The sequence below is a fragment of the Gadus chalcogrammus genome, chromosome 6, assembly GCF_026213295.1.
Source record: "Gadus chalcogrammus isolate NIFS_2021 chromosome 6, NIFS_Gcha_1.0, whole genome shotgun sequence".
NCBI classification, from domain to species: Eukaryota; Metazoa; Chordata; class Actinopteri; order Gadiformes; family Gadidae; genus Gadus; species Gadus chalcogrammus.
The window spans coordinates 22,060,378-22,080,732 of record NC_079417.1 but is presented as its reverse complement, the minus strand read 5'-3'; the positions used below and the strand labels follow the sequence as shown (position 1 = coordinate 22,080,732).

General features: G+C 43.4%; 1 protein-coding gene across 1 annotated transcript in view; it reads left to right on the top strand.

The window, feature by feature from the left end:
- Positions 1 to 1,139: 1,139 nt before the first annotated feature.
- LOC130384902 (tyrosine-protein kinase JAK2-like) overlaps positions 1,140 to 20,355 on the top strand; it is a 38,246-nt gene continuing 19,030 nt past the window's right edge. The window contains exons 1-7 of the mRNA XM_056593299.1: positions 1,140 to 1,677; positions 3,751 to 3,989; positions 10,822 to 10,945; positions 11,333 to 11,450; positions 13,567 to 13,712; positions 14,102 to 14,393; positions 17,785 to 17,904. Of these exons, the coding sequence (XP_056449274.1) occupies positions 3,767 to 3,989; positions 10,822 to 10,945; positions 11,333 to 11,450; positions 13,567 to 13,712; positions 14,102 to 14,393; positions 17,785 to 17,904 (1,023 nt within the window). The 5' untranslated portion in view covers positions 1,140 to 1,677; positions 3,751 to 3,766. The remainder of the gene's footprint in view (positions 1,678 to 3,750; positions 3,990 to 10,821; positions 10,946 to 11,332; positions 11,451 to 13,566; positions 13,713 to 14,101; positions 14,394 to 17,784; positions 17,905 to 20,355) is intronic.

The following is a 20,355-nucleotide window of genomic DNA, read 5'->3' as shown; positions in this document are numbered from 1 at the left end:
CCCTGGGTGCGGCACAGCTGTAATAGTTGTAGTCCATGTTTGTTTGTAGTTTTGTTGTAGTTATATCTGGCAGGACACTTTGGGGAGGCGGTGGTCCGGTCTCCTGGTATGTGTTTATCTCCCTGCCTGCTGATGGATCTCAGGCCGCTGTCCCGTCCTGGCATTGAGGTCACCACAGATTAGAATATGACCATGGGCCTGGAAGTGGTTGATCTCCTCCTCTAGTATGGAGAAGCTCTCTCTCTCTCTCTCTCTCTCTCTCTCTCTCTCTCTCTCTCTCTCTCTCTCTCTCTCTCTCTCTCTCTCTCTCTCTCTCTCTCTCTCTCTCTCTCTCTCTCTCTCTCTCACTCACTCACATCATTCACAGTGTGTGTTGGGGCTTTTGACCATTGAAGTTTACCCTGATGACCCTCAACGCAAGCTGGAATCCTTGTCCCACAATCTAGTTAAAGAGTAACCAAACACTAGAGTCAGACCTCAGGGACAAATACAGCCATGTTACATGGGAAGTGACTCCATATTAGACAATACAAAAGAGTGATTGCAAAATATCGAGCTTTTTATATATATATATATATATATATATATATATATACATACTGACGTGCACGGGACAGAAACACACAGACACAGAGACACACACAATTATTTTTATAAATGCAATGTGTGTGTTACAGTAAAAATACAACGTGTTCAAATGGGGTCTAATACACAAGTCAAGCCACAAGATGGCAACAAATGCATTGAATAGAACATTGTATTACGTTTCGTCATAGCTCTTGTAGAGTTTTCTGGAGAACTACATTTTGGTAGCCTGCACACCTTTCTCATCAACACATGGGTTCATCGATTTTTTTATAAGATAGTAAATATCAAATAATTTATGATTAATGACACCTGTAGCAACTATGGGATCTTAAATTACACATGATTTTGTGTTGGCTGTTAATGCTTTTTGGCAAATTAGGCTTATTCAAAATACGTATAGTCTGAGCTGTTGCAGCCAGTGCCATGGTGCTGTAGAAGCAGGCTAAATGACGCTGACGTGTGGGCGCCAGTGTTGCCAGATTGGGCCTATTTTCCCGCCCAAACTGGCAACACTGGTGGGCGCTTGGTTTGCAGGACCGGGCCGCCCCCTTCTGGCCGGCGGCCGCCGACGGCAGTGTTGTGGTCGGAGGAAGCCGACTGAGTAATAGTCGGCTGGCAAGTTTAGTAGCGTTACCCCTCGTTGTTTGCTATGAGTTCAAACTCGAGTAAAGTTACTTGGACCGCGGGCAAGTCTTAACCATGTAGTCCCATAACGTTGTATGTGGCGTTGATTCGGTGTCGTGTTTAACTTAGTTAAAATGCAGCGAAGGATCGACTGCTAGTTCGGTACTGCTAACGGTAAATACCGCCGTGTCCCTAGCATAGCTTTAGCCTCGTATTGACCCAGCCGGACGAATAGGTATGCCCTGGACGTCATGTCACTCTGATTATAGAGACATTGTTTTGAGATGTGAGCGTGTATCTGGTTGGGCAGTGGAGAAGTGCTTTCGTATCATATCTAACAGAAAGGGAAGTCCTTGGCTTTAGCTGTCAAACCCCAACAGTGGCTCTCAACCATCCTCCGCACTAGCTGGGGTGGCCTTGCTGAGATAGCAACAAGCTAGCTGCAGGTTAGGCAGATCAACCAAAGTAAGTTGTTTATTTTATAAAACGTTTTTCTAAATAAGTGTGTTTGGCTTTACCAGCCTGGCATTCTTGGACATGATCAACCGAAGGAATGGAAACAGAAGTCTGCCTGCACAGTCCGTTCAAGGGGTGGGCGTGTGAGGCAGATAGTTGCATAAGACGTTAACTTTTATTAGACAGCTGTGTCTTGTTTCAACTGTTGTTTATGTATGATGTTATATGAATGTCATTATATGCTATTACAACACCATCGACGGACAAGGGACCCAAGCAAGCCAGTGTTAAGCAGGACAGGACACAGCAGACATGCCAATAACTGTTGGTGTTTTAAACTGGGACGACTTCGACTTCTTTAACCATTTGCATTCAAATTGTTTATATTGTCAACTTGATTCTCATTAGATCGCATTTTCAAATTAATTCAGCCTAGTAGTCTTTATATGTTTTAAATGTACCCCATTCGTTTGGCATTGGCTGTGTGGAATTTTTCTGTATGAAGTTATAAATTGCCTTTTCTCCCACATCTGGCACTGCGGCATGTCTGCATTCGGGAGATATATTATATCTTTTTTTTGTCATTCTCTATTGAAAATAATCTCCAATGACTGAACAGTGGCCTATTCTACTGCACTATATTTTGCTTTCGTCATTCTCTGATAACTTAATAAGATGTAGACTTTTGTAGGTTCCGTAAATTAGGCCTTAGCCTTACTTGTTGGTTTGTGTTGACACCAAGATGAAAGCATTACATCGAATGATCAATTGAACAATTAACTTTTCACATTTATATTTGTTTTACTTCACACTAGACATCCATTCAAAGGATTGCATTTCACATATAATTTGATTAAAAAAACATGCATGTAATATCAGACATAGCCATTCAGGAAACCCCCTTTTTTTTAACCATTGCTACATTTCTTTCGTTTCTTATCCAAAATAATGGGTAATTAAAAAATAAATTATGGTAAAGGCTTTATAACTCATCTAATAAAAGCAAATATGGCTTCCATATATTTATAAAATGGTGAAGATACCAGTTGATTGTGTAAAAGTTGTATACGCTATTTTTTTTTAATATGGTGACTATAGCCTTAGAGAAACTTTCATTGGTGCACAACTTGGTTTTCCTGTTTAAAAGGGTTACCACACTGCATTGCTGTACAACTTTCAAAATATCAAACTATAAATAAATAAAAAGACCTCCAACTCCAGTACTACGCAGGTGTATACAACAAGCATGTTATCGCCCAATAAGCAGCATTAGAATGCTTTTCATTCACCTACAGTTTCTTATCCTTTTCAGGCAATTCTTGACATATCCATGTATATATTTATTTGGCTCTAGATTGTATCCAAACTCAAATATTGTAGTAGATTGGGTGAGTGTCTGCCATGCCATCATTCAAAACAGTCAAAGATTTGATGAAGCTTTTAAGCTTGTCAGTAGAAGATGGTTAGGGACTTTTGAACTGACTCATTGCCTCATTGCCTCATAGCCTAGTTCTGCAAATTGTTTTGTTTTTATTTTTATACTGTGTGTGAGAGTTGTTATCTAGACACAATGTGTCTCCTGTTCTTCTTTTATGCAAGCCTCCTTTTAGATAAGCGTGGTGTGGGATATTTGTATGCTTAGGCTCAAATCAACAGCACATCCCTTATGAAGCCCATAGGTGCTTACATGATGAAAAGCCCATAATAAAACTGGGAGCTGATAGCCCCTTTTCTGTCTGCTCAAAATTTCCACCGATGTTTATAGATATTTTTGGACATGGAGTTGTTCAACCTAGGGTAGAGTACTTGGAAAAAATGATTTTGCTAGATTATTTGCTAGTATCCAACTGCAAATTTTCAAATGACTAGCTTAGTAACTTTAGAAATAGGCAGACCTATTTCTAAAAGTGATCAACCGATTAGGCTCAGAACACCCTAATCCCTATATATATATAATATATATATAATTACACAATCATTACTGCAAAGTTATCCGTATGTTTGATGTGCTATTTACCGCTGTATTTATTATTTGATTTTAAACCCTCTCAACAATCCACTGTGACTTGGCTCTTCTGGAAGGTTCTGCTGTCTGTGGATGGCCTGTATCTCAGCCATGGACATGCCAAGCCCCGTCCGGCTCCCGGTCCACCTCAACGGGACGGCCCACCTGGACAGCCAGGAGCCCACAGTAACCGCTGTGGCCCTCAGACTTCACCTCTACCACAGCGGGCCCCTGGGAGAGAGAGACGGCCCCCTCACCTTCCCACCCGGCCACTACCTGGCGGAGGAGCTCTGCATACAGGCAGCCAAGACATGTGGTGAGAGAAGCCTTCCAGATGTTCACAAGCCCTCCAGATGTGTGATAGACCAGATGTTCACTATAATCTGATAGACCTGGGGCCGTATTCACAAAGCATTTTATCTTACCGCTAGGAGTGCTCCTAACTCGCGCTAAAACATTTTACGTTGGAGTTTTTTCTTAAAAGTTATTCACAAAGCCGCTGAGACCTACTCTTACTAAGGATAAATCACAAAGAGTGAACTAAGAGTGACGCGCCGTTGCTATGGATTACGTCAATTCTCGTGCACGAGTTTAGAAGCGGTCAGTTCGGTGATTGGTTGTTCAGACGAGCCCGCTGAATCACCGAAAAACAAGGAAATAGCCTAGGCTAGAAATGAATTCCTATTAAGTAGTTATAGTGCAGTTAGCAGAATACACGCATGATGACAATTTTGTGCAGACCACGATAATGACGTTGTAGCCTGCACGTTCAAGAGAGAGAGAAAGCAAACAATAAAAATACGTAAAATCTAAAAGAAAATAAATGTTACGAACTACCCAAGTGTTGACTGATTTGTGCCAAGGTGTTTACCTAAAATGTGTTTTCAAAGTGATCCCTAAATGCCAGTCCACTCGGTTCCACACGGCCAAATTCCTTGTAATGTTGATCGCCATCATCATCATCATCATCATCATCATCGTCTGGCTGTGGAATGTTCCTCCGCTTGCAAAGGTTGTGTAGAATGGCACATACAGTGATTACTGTGCTTGCCCTCTCTGGGGTGAGGCGTATTTCGCCGTGGAGGACATGAAACCGACGTTTCATCTGCCCAATTCCTCTCTCCACAACATTTCGTGTATGTTTGTGTGCTCGCAAAGAGCCAATACGATGTGTTTTACGCATAGGACTAAGCGTAATCTGCGTAATCACTTACATGTTACACTTTAACTGTGCTCCCGGTTGTGGATTAAGGTAGGGTGTCTAGAGCCACGTCTTGCATGGATAGTCACTGTCACCCAGCAAGTGACACCCAACTCCTACATCTCAAAAAGCTGCCTCAGACCGCTCACCATTAAAATGCGCGAATCATGGGTAGCTGAAGATCCAGGCCACTTTGCAACAACATCCAGTAGGCTATGTTAAAATTTGCATCAAAAACAACCTGCGTGTTGATGGAATGCACTTTCTTCCTATTGACGAACACGTCCTCGTCTTTTGATGGCGCAATTATTTTTATTTTTTATAAGTTATATATATTTTTTTATAACTTATAATTTTTATAACATTTTATTTCGGGACTAATCGGATTATTCCTGTTAGTCGGGGATGTTATTGCATCGCGCATTAACTCCACAATAAGTTGAATACCCTAACATTTCGTCTCGCAGGCATTTTAAGATTCTTTGTGAATAGGTCTTACTGAGTTAGGAGTCCTCTTGAGGACTTTTAAGCTCTCCTAGACTTAGGTGCTACTTTTAGTCCTAAAATACTTTGTGAATTGCTCTTAGTGAAAAAAGTTAGGAGTCCTAAATTTAAGAGTGACACGCCCATTATTTTTAGGAGTTACTCCTAAATTCGCCAGTTAAGGTGCGGCCACACCAGACGCGTATCTCGCGTACTTAGCGTCTCAAATCGCCATTTTTTCCATAGGGAACCATTGGTTTAATACGCGTATTACGCGTTTCACGCGTATTAAGCGTATAAGCAACATTGTACGCGCGTATAGCGCGTATGTGGCGCGTATATTTACGCGCAATACGCGCTATACGCGCGTATATCGCGTATATCGCGTACATTTCAAGAGTTCAAAAAATTGAACTTTTTACGCGAAGTACGCGAGATACGCGTCTGACGATAGCCGCGTTGCCCAATCAGCGTTGAGCTTGACCCGACGTCACTGGCAGAGAGTAGTGAGCTTGGACAGAAGCATACGGCCGACATCTTTCTTTATTCTGTGTGGAAATAGTAACATAGTTACGCCATTAAATGCTTTTATGGAAACATTTCTAGCGAGAAATGTGCATTTTACTTTCATAATGTTCGCTCGGTGAATGTGTAGGATGTTTGGTTTGATAGTTATGACGAAGAGGGAACGCTCCGTTCACTTGCATGGACATGGACTGGACTCATCTAGGCGAGTGACGTATGCGCGTATGGCGCGTATTGCGCGTATGTGACCATTTTTGACACAAAATGGTCAAGCAACATTTTACGCGTGTATCTCGCGTAAAAAGTACGCGAGATACGCGTCTGGTGTGGCCGCACCATTAGGACCTACTTTTAGCCCTAAGATCCTTTGTGAATACGGCCCCAGATGTTCTTTATAATGTGATAGGAGATCATAGACCAGAAGTTCATTATAGTGTTATAGTAGACCATAGACCAGATGTTTATTAAAGCTTTTCCCACAAAAAGGTTTAGTGGTGGATGAAATGCTTCTGAGAGAGATTAAAGCAATAATGTAGGGCTGTACTGTAACATTTGAATAGTCAAATCATCGTTCTGTCTATGCAAATCTTCTCAGTGAATTGAAGAATTAGTAAACCTGTGCATTAGAACTACCAAATCAAACAGCTAGGCTGCCGTAGGCAAGATTTGGAAAATAAGCGGAAGAGCGCAAGATTTTTACACTAAGCATCCCAAAGTCCCTCCTTCTCTGCCATGGAGAAGTGTTGTTCTCAGGCACATGTGGTCGAGCTTAGCAGCTTGTGTGTGATTAACATTCAAGAATACCCCAAAACAATCCGAAAAGAGATGCCCTGATTGGCTAGAAATCAGACGGTGGGTCTAAAAGCTATATTGTCTCATACAGCACATACAGTCACCTAGAATCAGATAGTCTCACATTTAAAGTACTAATCTAATACATCGGGGTGTGACGATACACTCAGCTCACGAGATGAGACATGACACGATATTGGGTTCACGAGAACGAGACGAGACGAGATTTTAAGAAAACTACAATGACAAATTATATGACTGGACCAACAGACTTTTATTTAACCAAGTCGCACATGCATTTTGAAATAACTCTTTACATGCATGAAATTGAAACTAAAACTAAAATTTATAAAAGTTAAATTAAAATAAATGTATTAAAATAATTCTCTTTTTTTCAATTGCAAACAATATTATGTGCAAAACCAAATCAAAGTAGCCAAAATGTACTTTGATTAAATGTATTCGTTTTCGCGGTTATTCATCCTCTTCTTCTCCTCCGGAAAAACACCACCGCATTGCATTGTGGTATACGGGAGTAACATGTAGGCTACATCGTATGTACACTCAAATTTTGGGTATTTTAAGTGCACTATATTGTGCATGAAATTAACCACTGAGAATTCGAACACCACTACAAAATGGCGAGCACCCTATATAGTACACTATATCCGTGATAGGGAACGATTTCGAACACAGCTTATGGCTGCTTTCTCGATGCTTCCCCTGCTTCCCCTCCTTCTCCTCCTCTTCTTTTCCTTCTCCTTCTTTAGGTTCTGGCATGCTAGATGTAGCAAAGGCGCATTAATGCCCCCACAGGCGACAAATATAAGTTTGGATAAATCACAAATCTCGCGAGATAGATCTTTAACGCGACGGGTAATATCGTCGAGTTTAATCTCGCGAGATCTCGTGGCACAAGATCTCGTCACACCCCTACTAATACATGATGGATACTTTATTTTTACAAATTGCACTCAAATGATAGCTCTGATCGTGCTATAGATCTTGCCTACAGGACTTTCTAATGCATCAATTGCATTTGGCTTACATTGTCTATTAACCATGGGTAAGATAAACCTTTTTTTCCCTGCTTTACTTCGCTTGGATGCAGACATTGTGTGCTTAAGGACATGAGAGCGCATGAATCACAACAAGCAGGAATTATGCCCAAACTCACAGTAAAATTACACTCCCAGCTGGGGAAATGATAATGATTACCTCTGTCGGTACTCGTTTGTGCATTTTCGCTGTTCTGCAAAACAGAGTGGTGGTTAACTTCTTCTATAAGCTGAAACGCTTCATTCACATGTAGACATCTCCATTTTTTATCAGTCTAACCGTTCTAGATTGTCGTTATCGAAGAGGGTTGTGTCATGGTCTGAATCTGCATAATCAGACATTGCGGAAAGCTGTGTCTCCCCTAGAGACTAGACACTGTTTGGTTTCCAAAGATGCATTATAGTAATTACGGTTTAGGATATTAGCCTCTATTGTAGTTTATCAGGCTAATAAAAGGTTATATTTTATGTCCAATTGAATGTCGATGCTGACATGAATGGAGGCGCAATGTCTCCATATGCCGAATAGTCAATTTGTTTGTGGAAGCGGTCAGTCGTTTAGCAGAGGCACTGTCCCACTCCTTAAGCTGTGGGAAATACTTCATTGTACTGTGATAGAAACCAGATGTTCATTGTGCTGTGATAGATCCAGATGTTCCCTATACTTTGATAGAGACCAGATGTTCACCATACTGTGATAGAAACCAGATGTTCACTATACTGTGCTATACCAGATGTTCACCATACTGTGATAGAAACCAGATGTTCACTATACTGTGATAGAGACCAGATGTTCACTTACTGTGCTATACCAGATGTTCTCTATACTGTGCTATAGACCAGATGTTCTCTATACTGTGATAGAGACCAGATGTTCACTATATATACTGTGCTATACTGATCCACTTAAAAAAGTGATCAGCTCCTTTGAGGGGCTGATCACGTGACTCAAAAAATACTCTCCTTATTAGGTTTATAAAGGGGCTTAACCAAAGCGTTACCCAGCCAAACTATGGCTGCAACAGTCTTGACTTGGAAACATCCTCCTTGGCATGGTTTTCAGTCAAAGTTTTTTGGTTGCGCAAAAATAAAAAACGTTCAGATTTCCAAGTAGTGGCATAGGCCGCCTATATTTAGCTATGAAACTGTATGTGCTTCCTAAATTGTTTAATATTCCACTTGCATTTGGCTGGACTGGCCAAACTAAGGCTTTTGTGTTCTATTTTGGATACATATAAGATAAGTTAAAAAGATTGGGGAGGGTAGTATATGTCTCCTGTCACAGCAGAAGGTATTTTTTTCATCCTTCTAATCGTCATTTGAATGCGTAATATTTCCCTTAAAAATGTATAAGCTATTACGACTTGAATATTTATGACACCTGCAGCCTTAAGTGAAAGCCCCATCATCATAATAAATTATATAAGTCTACGCCCCATCACAGCAGGCAATAAGTAGGAATCTTGGACATCACCAATGCAGTTTACATTTGTTGAACAGTTAATACATTCAGTTAATACATTCAGTTAATACACGATTTTTGTATTATTTTGTTCCAAGAATGCAAATAAAGCCTATAGGCTAGAAAGTTATAAAATAATGTAAAAAGTTGTATTATATTGCTATAAAATTAGTTAGTAATACGTTTAATGCAGGGTCTGTGAGGCCACACTGGGTTTATAAACCTGGATGCAGTTTAAAAGGAATTTATGAAAATGTTTAACCTATATTTCTGTGTAAATAGAAATCAGTGATAGCTATCGCATCGGCTGATGACACGTAAAACAAATCACGATCTGAAATAATCTGATCGATGCATCTCTATAGACCACATACCAGATGTTCATTATACTGTGATAAACCACATGTTCATCATACTGTGATAGACCAGATGTTCATTATACTGTGATAGGAGACCACAGACCAGATGTTCATTATATTGTGATAGGGGACCACAGACCAGATGTTCATTATACTGTGATAGGAGACCATAGACCAGATGTTCATTATACTGTGATAGGAGACCAGAGACCAGATGTTCATTCTACTGTGATAGGAGACCAAATACCAGATGTTCATTCTACTGTGATAGGAGACCACAGACCAGATGTTTATTCTACTGTGATAGGAGACCACGGACCAGATGTTCATTCTACTGTGATAGGAGACCACAGACCAGCCTTGCAAGAATAACATTTGTCTTTCCCTAGTCAAATAGATTTCACTACATATTCAAATCAGTGGATTTGACTTCAGAATGAAAGACCAACGTTCTGTATATGTTTTCTTTGAATCTTGCTGGTGTTTATAATGTTTTAAAATACATGATATTAGTGAAGTGAGCAGTTGTGTTTTGGGTAGAGAGGTTTGTGGGTCATAAAGAAGTTTACAGTAAAATCATATCATTGCAACTGGAATATTGTCTCTTTTGCCGCTGGTTTTTAAGGGTCCCTCGCCGAAAATTGGATCTTAGTTTGTTTACCAAATACACACTTGACTGGAAGGTGTGAAGTGCCACAGTTCACCTCTGGAGGGCTGAGCTGTTCCTGTTACGCCTGCTGGACAGGCTCTCCCTCTGGTTCCCTGTCTGTCAACCTTTATTTAGTCTTGCCCTGTATAAGCAGGTAAAACAGGCGTTGTTTAGGTTCCCACAGGTCCATTACCATGGGCCACAACGATGTGATGATGACATTAAACAAGCCAAGAACAATTTATATTTGGGTTCTACTTCATTGGCCTTTCCTTCACCTATTATGCGAAAGGACTCGGAGTGCCTCCAGGGCAAGGCCTCTTGTGTTGACATTTAATTTGACTATGGAATTAAAGGTTTAAGTAAAATCAAAAGGTACCAAAGAAACACTGCATTATAAGTTAGACCAAAGTGTGTAACTTAATCACCCATTGCAAAACCATCATTAGACTGTCACTAGATAAACACAAGTGTTGCACTGCATGGCTTTCGGCTTACCCTAAACCCACATTTTTTTCTTGTTCGGACTAACCCACCGTGACGGTGTAGCCAGATGGCAGCGTGTTTGTGCAGTACCACTGTAACTCGGCTGTCATCGTGTTGTCTCCATGCCTTCCAGGTGTGTCCCCGCTGTACTCCAGCCTCTTCGGCCTCTTCTGCGAGCAGGAGGCCTTGTGGTTCCCACCCAGTCACGTCTTCCAGCTGGACGGAGCGGCCTCAAAGGACATATCGTTTAAGATAAGGTAGCCCACGTTTACCGCGGCGAGCCTTATCTGTGGCACGTTGCTCATCTCTGTCGGTGCTGCCCGGATGATTCTGAACCATTTGTCATTATGTCATAGTTATGTTCCTCACACATGCAACCCTTTTGGCACCAGAAACATAACCATGAAGATGCCTTCATATCAGGGTGTCTAATGTTTCATTCTACAAAGGATTCTTCCGACCGCTGTTGCAACCATTAATTCATTAATGGGTTGAAGCTAGTCTTTGCGCCTGTATTTTCGATGCTTGTTCACAAGTTATATTCCATAAACCCATGGCTGACCTAAAGTGGCGAATGCTGAAACTGTTCCACCGTGACATGTCTGTTGTATATGGGCTTCAGTGACGCTTGTTGTGTTGTGCAGGTTCTACTTTCCCAACTGGTACTGTGGTGGTGGGTCGCGGGCCTATCGCTACGGACTCTCAAAGGGGTCTGAGAGCGCTGTGCTGGATGACTCGGTCATGGCGTACCTCTTCTCTCAGGTAAAACCCAAACAGACCCAGGCGTCCATGGGGAATGACATGCTGAAGTGAGATTGGATATGCTAATCGACTCACGGCTGGGGAATGTGTGTGGTGTTTTGGCTCTTCAGCATAGTCCCTGTAGGCTGCTAAGCACACATCGTGTCTTAAATGTACCTAATGAATTAGGCTGTATCTGGGTGCCACAATGTCCTTGTGTCACCGAGTCCTCCCTTTGCATTGGTGAAACCGTTGCCCATGGACAGCGATACGGGCCCTTACTCGGAAAAGGCTATCTAATGATAAGCAGCTCAGTTTGTTTTTTGACCCAAAGGTGAGATGGTGAAATGGTCGGATCAGTCTTTTTAAAGGGAATGCATAGGAAGGAGGGAACTAATGCGTAACCTCTTTATCAAAACAACTAAAAACATCCCTGCATGTGTCAAACGTGGCCTACTGGAGTCTACTCCTACATGGGTCTTAGACATATTCAATCGTATTAAATAAATACTATATTAGACAAAACAAAGTAGTACCAACAAATATTGTAGGATTCTCATAGGCTCATGCATACGTATGCATATAAAATGTATCAAATATGCAACTACTACTGTGAGCACGATTCTAAGCTCTCAGCCAGGAGGGCTGGAGGTGGCCCTGGGCTTTTGTCTAGCCTGGTCGGGCTCATTCTAAGGACGGATGACCCCGGGCATTAGCCTGGAGTCTTAAGGCTTAGGAAGATGCCCTCCCGTTGTACTGCGGACACAGAGCAAATAGGCTCTGTATGCTCAGGCTTTTGCTCTTTCTTTGCTGACATTAAGCCTTTTAATCTACTGGCTCCTTCCCTACCTCCCCCTCCCTCCCTCCTTCCCTCCCTCCTCCCTCCTTTCATCGTCCTTCCTCATCCCGCTTCCTCCATCTCCCTCCTCCATCCTCCCTTCTCCACTTCATCCTGCTCACAGTTTTCTTTGGACCTCTTTGTTTTTTGGTCACTCTCCTTCCAGCACCATGTTTTGATTTTGTTGTTGTTCTCTATTGGAGATTACGTTATCCTTGTTGTGCTTCCTCTCTCAATCTGTCTTTCTCCTAACTTTTGCTTTCTGTCCTGTTCTATAATCTCCCTGTCTTACCTCTCCGCTTGCTACAACCCCATCTCGGGCCACAGCTAGTGGCGATTTGGGGAGTCGATTGTTATGAATAAGAAAGGATTGTCCTAAAACAGAGACCTGCACTCTCATCGATTCATCTGGCTCTTCCCTAATTAACCAGATGCACTCACTCTCGGATTCAGGCACTTGCAATAACATTGAACAATAAGGCATCGTTTTTTTTACGAAATTATTTACAATGCAACCCTTTACAATGCAACTCTTCGCCAATTATTTGTATTTTTTACTCTAATCTAAAGTAAATAAAATGAGAAGTAAAACGTTTAATCTTGACCTATGCAAGGATTTGCACTGAAAGCCCTGATAAGAAGGAATGATACTGCTTTTATCTCCACTCGTTGGATACCAGTCACAGGGTTGTGCTGGTCTCACGTCCAAACAGGCACCATTGTGAATTAAAATAACTTGTATGTATTGTGTTATTCCACTTGATTCATTCGTAGGGCTGAACGATTGATGAAATTCAAATGTAATAGAACGCGGGATGCAAATCGAGACGGCTGCGATTTAAAGAAAAAAAAGAAAATTGATTATTTACCGTTACTGACTGGAAATCAGTTAGATTAATGTACTTTTATTCGTATTTTACAATTCAATAGTTAAATAAAGAAGTTTATAATATAAATTAATCTCAACACATCAGCCTTGCCTAAAGGAAAGGGCTGTTTTTATGTTGACTACTTCCAAAGTTGTGTTGGTCATACTAAAGAATGATTTATTTCTTTTTTAGTGAAAAATACACAACATAAGGAACTTACTAAATTATTAAAACATTAAATCGCAATCGCAATATTGGTCAAAATAATCGCAATTCGATTATTTCCACAAATCGTTCAGCCCAAATAGTGATGAAACAATAATAATTCAGCGGATCGGGGTCGTCATCTGGAGAGCATTTAGGCCACTGTGAAAAATGAATTAAAATCTCCTTCATAAATCTAATCAATAATGTGTGTGGGTGCTTGCAGTGGAAAAGTGATTTTGTCAGCGGTGTGGTGCCGGTGTCCTGCTCCCACGAGGCTCAGGAAGAATGTCTAGGCCTGGCCGTGCTGGACATGATGAGGACCTCCAAGGAGAGACACCTGTCGCCACTCGACATATATCACACGTTAAGGTATTAAAGCCCCAGCATGTAGCCATCAGGCCCTCTGCTCAACATCCACCGTGCAAGCGTCGCTCTGCACGGTGTCATTTTTTAAGCGTTCATTTTAAAGCAGCCCATTACCCAATGTTAATTTCCAAAAAATGTACCGCTATTGACATCCTAATCCAGCCGCCCTTGTTAATAGAAATATTTCTCAACACATTGCTGTCACATCAGAAGTCATGGTGGGGATCCATATCCTTCCTTTTTAAAACTTTAGCTGCTTATTTCAGTCAAGAGGTTGTTTACAGTGTTAATAAAAAGGTGGTTTGGGTAAGGGCTTGCTGTTTGATGCTTTTGCGTGCTGGGTTGATGTAACACTCCCTGCTCTTTGCCTACCCCCCCCCCCCCCCAAACAGCTACAAGTCCTTCCTGCCCAAGAACATGAGGTCTCAGATCCAGGGCTTCAACTTTGTGACGCGCAAGCGCATCCGCTTCCGCTTCAAGCGTTTCATCCAGCAGTTCAGCCAGTGCAGGGCCTCGGCACGCGACCTCAAGCTCAAGTACCTGATCAGCCTGGAGAGCCTGGAGGCGGCCTTCTACACAGAGACCTTCCAACTGCAGGAGCCCTCCGGAGCCGGCCTCACCATCCTGGTGGCGGCCGACAGCGGCATCCGCTGGTGCCGGGAGAAGAGCAAGGACACGGAGCAGGTGGGTGCTGTGTAGCGCTGCTGGGGGGGGGGGGGGGGGGGGGGGGGAGGGAGGGAGAGAGAGAGAGAGAGAGAGAGGGAGGGGGGGGGGGGGGGAGGGAGAGAGAGAGAGAGAGAGAGAGAGAGAGAGAGAGAGAGAGAGAGAGAGAGAGAGAGAGAGAGAGAGAGAGAGAGAGAGAGAGAGAGAGAGAGGCAGGTCGGTACTCTGTAGTGCTGGAGGGGAGGGAGAGAGGGGGCAGAAAGGAGCAGAGCCTGTGGTGGAGCTAAGTTAACACTGTGTGTGCAGAACATTATTGACAGGCAAGATTGATTTCCTGAACCAATCAGGGAATCCTTTCAATTATGCCGTTCAGTTATGCTCACGGAACAGCCAAATCTGGTGATGGACTCAAGTTCTAATGTTATTTTTTGCCTTTTTCTGCAATCCGGCTTTCGTATTAATTCCAATTATTTTCTTCACACGCTCTTGAACAGCCCTACTGCCGCAGCACAACCAATGTACCGACCACCTTTCGTTTCCAATAAGAGCACCTCACGGGCGCCGCCATACAGCCACACCATAACTTCCAGCACTGCTCTTAACCATATATCCTTATAACCTTATAACCGCGATAATAGGGCAAATTTGTTGTAACACCACTAAGTGGACGCATCGACGCAGCAGCTGGCCATTTAATAGGGTGTGCTGCGCGCCGCTAAGCATTTCGTTTTTACAATTACAGGAGCCAATCCTGTGACCCAAAAGTAGTGTGCACAAGACGAATTGTGGACAAGCCGCGTCGTGTTAGGTTCAGTCACTGAGACAGCTAATGCTCCGCATTAAAGTAATTCCTTTAAATCGCCCCGAGTCTCAATAAAGGTAAGCTGCAATTAAGCATAAAAGTACAGCCCGTTTCATTGATCTCGGTTATAGGATAATAACCAGCCTTTATTGCACAGGAGAGCGCGCTTATCTCCCCTTCTTCGTGTTTTATTTTGTTGTGCCTATAAGGCTAGTCCTATACTTGTCTTGTATTTGAATCTATTTAAGTGTCTATAACGTCATAAGACAAGGCTACTCCCTGCTATTTCCTTCTGCTTTATGTAAAACAAACCGCAATGGAAGAGGAGCGAGGGTAACTTCCAAAGGATGTCTCTAAATGGCATAACCAAAGTGTTGCATGGCAAAACCATTGCAGCTGTAGCACTTGAATGCCAACATATTTCAATGTGGAATAGAAGTTCCTGTAGCTGGACCTCCTGGTTGAGCTTGTAAGTGAAGAATTGAAACTATATACACGCCCTCTATGAGCTGGTTATTTATGTTGTTTCCTTAAAATATCCATAAGGAATGAAAAGTACATTGTACCGTTGATTGAACAGCTGCATGGGCTTGTCAAACTGAATGACATTTGTGAGATTTAAAAAAAGCATGTGTGTAGCAGCGCAAACCGCAGCAGTGGGTCTTTAAGGGTGCACTCACACTAGGCCATCTTGGGGTGGCCGTTGGCCGTTTTCACACCTAACCGTGCTCAACTGGCCCCATTGTTCTCTGGCCTGCACTTACACTAGGCCATCTGGCCGTGGCCGTTGGCCGTCGCTACTGTGGCCTAGCCATGGTAGGCTCTTGTACATACGTCATCACGTCGTAACACGTCATCACCAAGCGTCCGCTGCATGGACCATAATAAAGCCTGCCGCCAGTCAGAGTTTTAACAACACAGAGAACACAGTTCACACTTTGCTGAGTCTGTTGCTTATTTGGAGCCGTTCTCAGATAGAGCCCACTCTCACTGCTGGTTCTTTCGAGTACTTTTTCGACTTCTCTATGGGACCAACGTGAACCAACAGTTGAATCGCTTGACGCCATGTTTACCGTTTAATGGGAAAGAAGGCTCGTCGCCTTTATTATGTTCATGGTCGACGCATGGATTATACGTCATCCAGCTCAGGTTGCGTAGCCGTGCGTGTGCGCGTGTCGGCTCATTAGCATCTGTACCGTGGCGGCCCGTACCGTAGCAGCACACCTCTCCCAAGTGGCCAAGTTGGCCTGGCCTGGCCAGACTGGCCACACTCATACTGGCAGATTTGAGCACGGTTAGGTGTGAAAACGGCCACGGCCAGATGGCCTAGTGTGAGTGCACCCTAAATAATCTAGGCTCCAGATTCTTTCTAATCATCATTTTAATATCCATGAGTTGTGATTGATGATTTGTAATTTGATTGATAAACGCTTGACCTGTGTGGGTCCCTGGATTTTTTCAGTCTGTTGTTTTGTGCTGTTAAAAGGTTTGGCCCACGTTGTGTTTTTGTTCTTACTTAGGCTATTTGGTCGTCTCCCATCAATTGGGTTACTTGCGGCTATTTCATTGGAAGGTAATGACACAACGTGACTAAACGTAAAGTAAATTCAACTTAATGCTTTTTAACTTTTTAACTGGTAATGGGGGTGAAGGCCACAATTTTCGTGTTCCCACGCTACTTCACGCTGCATCAAACAACGTCTTTGTTATGTTTTGTTTGAGCTACTCTTAGTGGCAGAAATACATATTATACCTTTAATCATCTTTGTTTTCTTCCTCTATCCTCCCCGAATCATTTTGATCAGCAACAGAATTGGATGACATGCCTCTGTGTTTTGACCAGATACCTAACTCTCAAAATAAATCTGGGCGCTTTCAGCCTTCTCTGTCAACGCGCCGTTTTGTCCTTCTCCGCCCCCTCGCCCCCCTCCTGCCAACCCAACTCCGTTGTGATTGGTTACCTTCCTTGGAGCGCGCGCGCGGGCAGATTTGACCAGGCATATGGGGGCGTGACAGGAGTACGTCTACGTTGATGTTTCCCGGAAATGTGAACAAGTTAATCGCAATCGTTGTCCCGAGTGTTTTGCGCTCGGCACAGCCACCCCAGACTGTCAGCAGGGAATACGTGGAAATGCATGTACGTCATTATTTGACACTTTAGTATGGTTAAACATGACTATCAATCATTATAACAACGTTTATAGCTCATAACAGTCGAAAAAGCCTAATAGGTCCCCTTTAAGCAGCTTTAATCAGGCTTTAATGGGCCTTTATTTCAGCGTTTTGACCAGTTAGTTTAGAAGGTCTGAATTTGTTCTTTATCAGCATCAGCAGGATCAGTATTAAACACTCTTAAGTCTTATAATACCATATACCATACCAGTGCATGCATTCTTAGCATGAGTAGCCCCTATGGTAATTTAAACCCTAACCTGAGCGATTTGAATGCCATGTCCAATCATTGGAGCTACACAGGACCCCTGTATTAGATAATCGTTATTATCAAAGCAGATTCTATCCATTATCATCAAAGTTATTCTATTGCCATATGCAAGCCCGAGATATGTTTTTGTCTTCTTAATTGATGCGGCCTGTATTGTTTCCCAGCAGGAGATGCAGATCCTTTGTGACTTCCCAGACGTGACTGACATCAGCATCAAACTGGCCATTAAAGAAGGAGGCGGGGAGAACCGCGTGGTCACCATCAATAAGAACGACGGGAAGAGCCGGGTAAGAGAAAGAGACACACACGCACACTGCTGGTGTTCAAACTGAGTCGTGAGGGGTCAGGAGGTAGATCGGTTGGTCAATATGCACTTCCCCGACCAAAGTCTCAGTGGTCTGACAAGCGCTGTGCTGTGTTCCAATATCCATACTATCTGTACTTACTAGCCTTAGTTTGAGTACGTAGGGCGATCCAATTCAGATTGGGCGAAATAAGTTTACTGAAAGGACCCGGATGGTGTACTCAAAACGGTCAAATCGCGATGTGTGGATCGATGTACACTTTTCGTACTCAACAGCAGCCGTCTTAGCTACGTAGCAGAAGAGGGCGGAGCCAGGCTGAGCCAAAGTCGGCGCATTTTCCACATAGCCTGAATTAATAGTCATTTTGTAGTTTTTATAGCGGCTAGGCGTAAAGAGTTCACTGTTCAATGCGGGATTTTTATTGCCGTGGAGGAGCCCCGGCGGCAGTCGTGATCGTAAATTCCGGGTAGTGCACCACGGAGTATTCGATTTGGAAAAACACTGACATCTGAAAATTAGCGCACTTAGGGCCCTATTTTAACGGTCTGAAACGCAAGTGGGAAGCGCAAAGCGCAAGTAGCTTTGTGGGCGGTTCTACGGCGCTATCGCTATTTTACAGGCGGATAAATGACGCTTGCGCCGCAGTGCGGCGCAAGTGTCAAAAGGGTTGGTCTGAAGCAGCCTAATTACCCGTAGGTGTGGTTTGGGCGTAACGTGCAACAAACCAATGAGAGTGCCAGCTCCCATCCCCTTTGAGAGCCATGAGCGCATTTGAATCGGACAAGTTGATATTTTGACAGCGTGTCTGCAGTCTCCGATGAGACAGATGCACATGAATTTCAAACTGCAAATGGCTTAGTTTATTGCCAAATAATATGGCCTAAATCACACATGGAATAAGGGGTTTTCTTCCACAACTTCAGAAATACTGAATCCTCAAATAAATTTCGGCAAAGAAAACGTATGATAGGCTATAACATATGATATGCGGTAACTGTGGTTCTATTTAATGATAGACGCAATACATTATAAACATTGTTTCTTATCAGTATTGTATGCTATCCTAATATGCATGTGTCCCCGCGGTAATAGACATTGCCATTGATTGTATTATGCGTTACGGGTTTAGTTTGCCCAAGTGAAGGAGTTCAAGTACCTCGGGGTCTTGTTCGCGAGTGAGGGAACTATGGAGCGTGAGATTGTCCGGAGAATCGGAGCAGCGGGGGCGGTATTGCGTTCGCTTTACCGCACCGTTGTTACGAAAAGAGAGCTGAGCCGGAAGGGAAAGCTCTCGATCTACCGGTCGATCTTCGTTCCTATCCTCACCTATGGTCATGAGGGTTGGGTGATGACCGAAAGGACGAGATCGCGGGTACTGAGTTTTCTCAGAAGGGTGGGCTGGCGTCTCCCTTAGGGATAGGGTGAGAAGCTCAGCCATCCGTGAGGAACTCGGATTAGAGCCGCTGCTCCTTTACTTAGAAAGGAGTCAGCTGAGGTGGTTCGGGAATCGGGCATCTGGCAACGATGCCAACTGGACGCCTTCCTTGGGAGGTGTTTCAGGCACGTCCAGTGGGGAGGAGACCTCGGGGAAGACCCAGGACTAGGTGGAGAGATTATATTTCAACACTGGCCTGGGAACGCCTCGGGATCCCCCCGTCAGAGCTGGTCAATGTGGCCCGGGAAAGGGAAGTCTGGGGCCCCCTGCTTGAGCTGCTCCCCCCGCGACCCGACCCCGGATAGTTTAGTTTGCGTGTGTTTAAACAGAGCACACACGCGCGCCCGCATTCATTCATTCTTTTTAACACTCACTCGCGGTAAAACAATGTTTTTCACGATCAAATAGGCCTACTCATCAATCCTAAAAGTTATGGGCATGTAGGCCTACACGATGTCTGTGTCAAGAAAATATGTGTTGGCTGTACGGTGTTTGCAGATGCATTGATTTAAAAGTACAACTTATTACCGCTGCATCAGCTGTTCTTTCCCAAATAAGTTACCAAGAATGTGCGGCTAGGTAGATGAGAGAAGCAAAGTGTATGCGCGTGGTGCACAAGCAATCCGTATGCATCGCATGCGCTGATGCGCATGTATGCATGCACCCTTAAAATAGCATCTGAACAACGCGCCACTGACTTTAAACCAGGTATTTCCTGGTCAGTAGCGCAATGGTATTCAGAGACGGTAAAATACCGTTTGCGCCAGAACACGCCTCCAACTTCCGCCGAACCGCCCCTTGGGGCGCATGATCAATCCCTAATTTACCGGCGAGTGGCGCTGGTGGGAAAATAACGCTCTGCGCCAGTTGTAAACTAGCAACGACACATGCGCCAGTGACTAAGTCACTTGCGCCGGATGCAAGATAGGGCCCTTAGTGAGTGCGGATAGTATACTACGTTTAAGTGTACTCATGGAAGTATGGATATTGGAACACAG